This window comes from Acanthisitta chloris, unplaced genomic scaffold (genome assembly GCF_000695815.1).
Source record: "Acanthisitta chloris isolate BGI_N310 unplaced genomic scaffold, ASM69581v1 scaffold11651, whole genome shotgun sequence".
In the NCBI taxonomy this organism is placed as follows: Eukaryota; Metazoa; Chordata; class Aves; order Passeriformes; family Acanthisittidae; genus Acanthisitta; species Acanthisitta chloris.
The window spans coordinates 1-6,746 of NW_008654357.1; the positions used below are offsets into that span (position 1 = coordinate 1).

Consider the following 6,746-nt stretch of genomic DNA (forward strand, 5'->3'; position numbering starts at 1 on the left):
AGGGAGGGATGGAGGTGTGGGAGCGATGCCAGCGCACGGCAGAGCAGCAGTGAGGAGCAGTGAGAAGCAGCGTGTGGCATACGCACTTGTCTTTGTGAGAGAATGGCATGCACAGGATGGTGTGGATGAAGATGGTGGTGAGGATGATGAAGGTGGTGAGGATGAGCAGATCTCATTTAAATCTTCTGGATTTATCCAGTAGGCACGAGTGTCCCGATTACCTTTCTTACTCGTGGTGCTGACGTCGCACTGGAAAACATCTTCACAGCTGTCACTCTGCAAACGTTCCTTCTGCAGGAGTTTGTCCACTCTCTGGATAATGCACTCCAGACTTTTGTCAACATTCAACCACACCTTCTCCTTGAAAGAAAACATTTCTTTCTCAATTTAAAAAGAAAAGAGACATTGGTAATAAATCCCTTGGCAATATATTTCCTCCTGTGATTCTGGTCACAATTCCTCAGCAAAGTTTCCTCTGGGCTATTGTGTTTACACGTGTGCACACACAAATTCTGGATATAAAAATAATGTGTATCAGCTTGTCAACAATATGTAGTGACATGACTTGTGTGGGAAATGGCAAAGCAATTTCCTAAGAAAATTTGCCAAGTAACTTTTAGTGCCTCTTCCTGCACTGTTATTCCCATTTCCAGCTGGCACTATTGTTTATTCTTGAAATATTGCCAAGTAACTTTTAGTGCCCCTTCCTGCACTGTTATTCCCATTTCGAGCTGGCACTATTGTTTATTCTTGAAATTCATGTTTGGCATAATATTGCACATAATCACGCATCTTTTTTTTTCACTGTAACTCTATGAATAACAGATAAAAATAGTGTCTACGAAAATTATAGTACTACCTAAATAACTGAATTAGCTTTATTTGTCTCTCATTACTGTGACTTTAAGCCAAAGGTTGCCAAAAGAATTAAAACTAGCAAGGATCCATTTCCAATATTAATTGGATCTCTTTTAAAAATGGATATTTCACAATATCAATAATTGCTTTAATTAATCATGATCATTTGTGAGATGTAATTAACCTCCGTTTACATTCCATGATGACAGAATTTACACAGCCCAATTCTCATTTTGATTGGCAGTGTGGTAAGGAAAACCATTTAAATACTTTGTGCAAACTATTTTAAAATGCTGTTCGTAGTCAAAACAGTGATGGACTGCAAGTTCTAAATAGTTAGATGAGAGTTTTTTATAAGAGGAAGGCTAAATTGCATAGCTAACACACACAAAATACACTTTATTTTGAAGAAGTGCAAAAGCCCATTGTACTATGATCAGATTTTTACTTCAAAAGCTATTTACTTTCTCTTGGAAGTGACCTCAAAAAAGTTATGCACCTACTGCAACAATCTCCTCTGCTTAGGAGACCCAGAAATAATAAGGGCTGTTTGTATTCCCATGCTGAGGAGTAACTGAGCATCTTTTCTAGTTGACCAATATCTCCTAAATACTCATCCTATGCATATCTGGAGAGCAGCTACAGAGCTCATCATAGAAGAACACAGAAAAATAAAGTAAAAAGAAGAAAGTATTCATTGCTCCACTAAGAAAACATACCCACTCCTCTTCGTGCCAATCCACCTGCAGAGAAGATCTGCTATTTCTCCCAGTCCATCTGGCCACAAGTGTATCTTGATCATTCCTCAGCATCACTTGCTCCCCTTCTCCAGAGGTTGGAGATGCTTTTGAAGCTATATAGTCTGGCCTTGCAGCATTCAGTCCATGTATTGAATTTGCCAACAGTTTGCAGTCACAGACCGTGACAAGTTGCCGGGTCTAAAAAGAAATAAACCTCCACCTTTTAAAGACTTTTCATTATTCCATACACAATTTATACTACATTTTTTCACAGAAAGAAACTAACCTTTCCTTAGGAGTCTTTTAGGTGCCTTTAGAACAATTTTACAGAATGCCTTTCAAAACAACCCAAAAGGATATGGGAACACAAATGATACATTTCCAAAGTCTGTACTACTGTACTAGTCTTGAAACTGTTGAAAGTTTTGCTAATGAATGTGCAATTCATCTTTAGTTTCATTTCACTCCAGTGTGATGAAAGCTTAGGACAATGTGCAGACGTTTTTATACCCCATACAATAGTTGCCACACCAGAGAGATGAAGCTTTACCTTCACCATTCTGTCTGAAATCATAACAAACTTCAGAGGAAGGCTGAATATAAAACCCACTAACCAATGCAACTTGTCCCTTGTCTCATTTAGTGGTGTTGGATTAAAGGATTTCTGTAAGTGATATGAACATGAATAATATCTGACCTGTGTGTCTATTAAAAAAACAACAAAGACTTTACTACATTATAGATAAACATCACCCGGACACAGAAAATCCCACAGATCAGTTACACACACTGTACTCATCTGGAGTGAATATTGCAATAAAGAATACATTTACATGAGGACACATAGTTTTTACACTCTCCAAAGTTGTATGCATATCCCCTTCACTGGGACAACTCATGACAAGCTGATTTAGCTACTACTGCCATTTACAACCTTCAGATGTGCCTCAAGGACAGAAGGGATCAGTACAACTGTATTTGGTTTTTTCCTCCCTGTAAGTAAGACTGTGTTCAGCTGTGGGTCCAGTCTGCTTTCTGTTAGCACACATCAAGAGATAGCTGGGTTATATCACTATTAATCCAAGCAAAGGCTGTGTCACCATTATTCCTCATTTCACCAGTGGAAAAATACAGAATTGCTTCATTAATTTTGGTATAGCTGCTTCTGCTTGACAGATGACTCAGAGGAGCATTGAAAACTCCAGGTGGTTATGGAGAAAAGGATGTAAAAGAGAGTGAAGAATGCACATCACTAGAATATGATGAATTAATAGAGGGAATCAGAGGACAATGCTCTCCACTGCAGTGTCCAGAGGAGGTAAGGGCAAGAGTGTGAAAAGTAGGAGACAACCTAAATAAAAGCAGAAATTTTTAAAGCCTGATCTGATTTTCCTTTTTTCAGGACTGTACATGTTACAACATCCTACTAAACAAGCTAAAGTAGATGTTTCAAGAAAACCTGCTAAAGTTATAGACAGAAAAAGAACTACAATGTGCTTCAGCATGCCAATGTGTTATTCTCCTACCTTGTCTGCCAGGATGGCAAGTGTTCTTTCCAGGCCATTAGCTGATCTGTCCTTGGCAGCTCGGGACAGCCTTTCTGCATAGTAACTGACCTGCGTTTTCAGGGTGTTGATTTGGGCAATAATTTCCTTTGCTCTAATGATGTCCTGGGGGATGTATATTATAGACTGGGAACTCGTTGAAGTGCTGGAAAAGAAAGGCTGATTTTAGGGGGGGAATTGATCTAGAGGGACACACAGTGTCATGCTGGGAATTAATGGCAGACAACAGAAATTTACCTAAGCTAGTGATCAACAGTGAAAGGCCAGTGGGCAATTGCACAGCAGGAACATGACATTAGAGCCTTCTCTGCCTTTCCTGAAAGCACTCAGACCAGATTTACTAATCCCCTATGGCAAGGGGCTGTGGGCAGAGGTTTGTACACCAGAGGGACAGTTTTGCTGAGGACAATGTGAGTGACAGATTTTGGCATCAGATACAGAACCACTGTTTGCAGAGGCAGCTTGTCTTATTCCCCCTCTCCTTACAACACAGATACTTCACTGAGGCCTGATTTACAAACCTGGTATATCCCATAGCACCATGAAAAGAAAATCTGCACTCCTAACAGAGAAATGCCACAGTGCAAACACTGTGATCTTAACAAAAAAATCCTTCTGCTCCTATGTCATTTCCTCTATTGCAGGCCTGAATCAAGTTACACCAGCAAAAGCAATTTTAAGACATGTAAAACCCAAAGCAGATCTTCAGGCTAATCCAAAGACACTGTCCTTGGTGTAGCTTCTGTCAGCACACACTTACTATGCTAAACTAGGGGCATGATACAACTCTCCCCATTATAAACTCAACTGGAACAATATAGAGCAAGACCAAATTTTGGCCTTTTCCTAACAAACTATACCAATAAACCAACTTTATATGGGGATTCTGCAGCTCCACTAAGACTGTTTGCTTGGCAGTGGAGGATAGAACCCACTGTTGGCACCAATCTCAGCACTGTTAGTGCTGACAGCCTTGCTGAGGGGCTACACACACAGGAGTGTCTTCACCAGGCACAGCTGCCACAGACCACAACCTCCAGGGAGTGTCAGTTCCTCTGCTGCCCCTGGAGCTGCTCATTTCTGCTCTGGATCTGCTCTGTAAGACAGGAGGGTTGTGTGGGACATGCTTTAAAATCATGCCACAAATCCAATTCTTCTCCCTCAATGGATATTAAGGCAAGAGAGAGCTTAATGCCAGCATCTGTCTGAGCTCCAGGATGAAACAAAAAGGGTGAGGGATTTGTTTTCAGAGGATGGAGTGCAGAAGTGATTCTTGAGTTTCCTTGTGTGTGTCCCTCTGGTCACCCACTCCAGTGGAGCAGAGCACAGCACTCCCCAGTACTGCTGTGCCATACAAGAAATTCAGCTCAGCTTTTAGGGCTTCCCCTGGACATGATCTCTCTCCAGTGACCAGTGATCTCAGTGACAATTCCTCTGAGCAATTTCTTTCCACGACAGTGTGGTTAACATGCATCAAGACGTATTTGGCAGAAAAGGCCATGCAGCATATTGAGATTTGATTTAGAATTATTATCTTTTTAATCACAGATATTTGCTGGGATGATTGAGGGAAAATTTAGGGTGTCAAGTTCACATATATTTGCTTTCCAACCTGCAATTGCTTTTTCAAATGAACAGCTCTTGTTGCCCTGTATCAGTTTACTGTAACATAGCCTAAAACTCTCAGGGAATTAGAGGTTCAACCTTTAATATGAGTAATTTAGTGCTGAAATTCTGAGCTGTTGAACCACCAAGTAATGTTTCCTTTTCACAGCACTGAATAGCACAACATGAAGGAAAATAAAAGTTAAGTGGAAATGTCCAAAGGAAGACATGGGTTCGTGCCCAATCAATCACTCTTTAAGATTTAAAAGTACATAGTTAGCTTAATTATCTTCCACCTCTGGCAGAAAGTTTCTCTTTCCAGGCAGTTTTCCCTGGAAATAACAGAGGAAAAGATTTAAAATCCTTGTGTTCCAATTTTCAGCTTTCTAACTTCTTATGATCAGAGAGAGCCAAGGAACTAGCTGTTCATTACAAACAAACATTGCAGATGAAATGAAATGAAATTCATTCACGTATCATGTTCTACCAAGCAGCTACAATTACTTAGAGCACAATTAGGGATGCCATGATGCATGACATTAAAAAGCCCTGCACACTTTCAAACACACCAGACCTCGCCAAAGAAAGGAAAAAGAAACAACCCAAAGAACAGAAACCCTCTCTGTAGAACTCTCAGAAACAGAAAACTCACCAACACTCCTCATAACTGCTAAAAAAAACAAAAAAACCAAAATAAAATTAGCAGATTGTTAGCAAATACCAAAAGCAGAAACAAAACAAAGGATGTTTGGGGAAAGAACTTATTTGAGTCACCTTTTCAGGTACATAAACGATAAAACTTGCAAGCAAAACCACAGATTGCCAGATGACCATGTGCTGTTCTGGGGAAATGTGAATGACCCAAGCACAGTAATGCCCACGAAAGGAGAAGGGACTGAATGATACCCATGTAACAATGAACCTGAGGAGATGGATCTCAGTTCTACTATACTGGCTTTTATGTGAACACAGAAGTGCTTGCAATGAAAGTAATTCTCCAAATGTTGAACCTTGAGTTTTCACAGACCCAGAAGGAACAGCTTAGAGGAAAACCAACTGGATAGAAATTAAGCTCTCCAATCAGCTTAATTATTGGGGGGTATGAAAAATAAAAAAAGGCATAGGATCTTAGATATTGCAGGAGTAAGGACCACTTCAGTGGCTAAGCTGACAGGAGGAGGTTATTGCAGAAAGCAATAGTGGCATCAAAAGAACAGAAAGGATGAGCCTTGTGTACCTTGTTTCTGGGTTTATGGTTTCCTCCAGTCCTATCTAGCCCCTGTCCTATCTACACTCTATAAGCCTGAAATAATTATTTTTCACCAATTGGGATATTTTTGCACCAATGTTTTTATCAGTACATATCTGACTGATGTTCACAGGATGCTGCTATTCACTTCTCTACTGCCAAAATGAATTCTGCAGTTGGCAGAGCCTGTTTCCTACGTCACTGCCTCCTGCTATCAGCTCCAAATCCTACTAATCCTTCCTTTGGAAGGGCATTATCAAAGTCTCCTTTTCCCTGGCCACAGTGACTCCTTGTCCTGCTGCTCTCACTTCTTAAATCCTCCAACACAGCAGCAAAAGTAAAGCAGACCCATACAGCATTCTCTCTTCTTTGAGGGCTGGAGTGGGTGCCATGCACATTTCTCCCTTTAGCATGTGTGACCTTCCCAATTTCTGCATCTTCCTCTAATCTATATGGTTCCACTTCCAGAGAGGTCACTAGACAGTCCCTGAAGACAGGAGTAATCTGCCTGTAGAGCAGAGGCCACAGTCAGAACCTAATCCCTGCATAAACCTTTGGGCAATGCAGAAAGGCTTCCATCAATAGCTCCAGAACTAAACTCATGCTGCCAACAAAGAATTTACCTATCAGGCACAGCTGTCTCTCAGCATCAGGACCCTGAAGCTATGAGAGGGGTGAAATAATACTGAAAATAATGGGCTGAAAGCATGATGTTAGTGCAGCTGAGGA

At 40.7% G+C, this 6,746-nt stretch overlaps 1 protein-coding gene across 1 annotated transcript in view; it reads right to left on the reverse strand.

Moving 5' to 3' along the window:
* Window positions 1-221: 221 nt before the first annotated feature.
* The window catches only part of LOC103810568 (type I inositol 3,4-bisphosphate 4-phosphatase-like), a gene marked incomplete at both ends in the record, with an annotated part of 8,351 nt that continues 1,826 nt past the window's right edge, over window positions 222-6,746 (reverse strand). Inside the window, 4 exons of the mRNA XM_009083475.1 lie at window positions 222-360; window positions 1,578-1,796; window positions 3,125-3,308; window positions 5,421-5,438. Coding sequence (XP_009081723.1) covers window positions 222-360; window positions 1,578-1,796; window positions 3,125-3,308; window positions 5,421-5,438 — 560 coding nt within the window. The remainder of the gene's footprint in view (window positions 361-1,577; window positions 1,797-3,124; window positions 3,309-5,420; window positions 5,439-6,746) is intronic.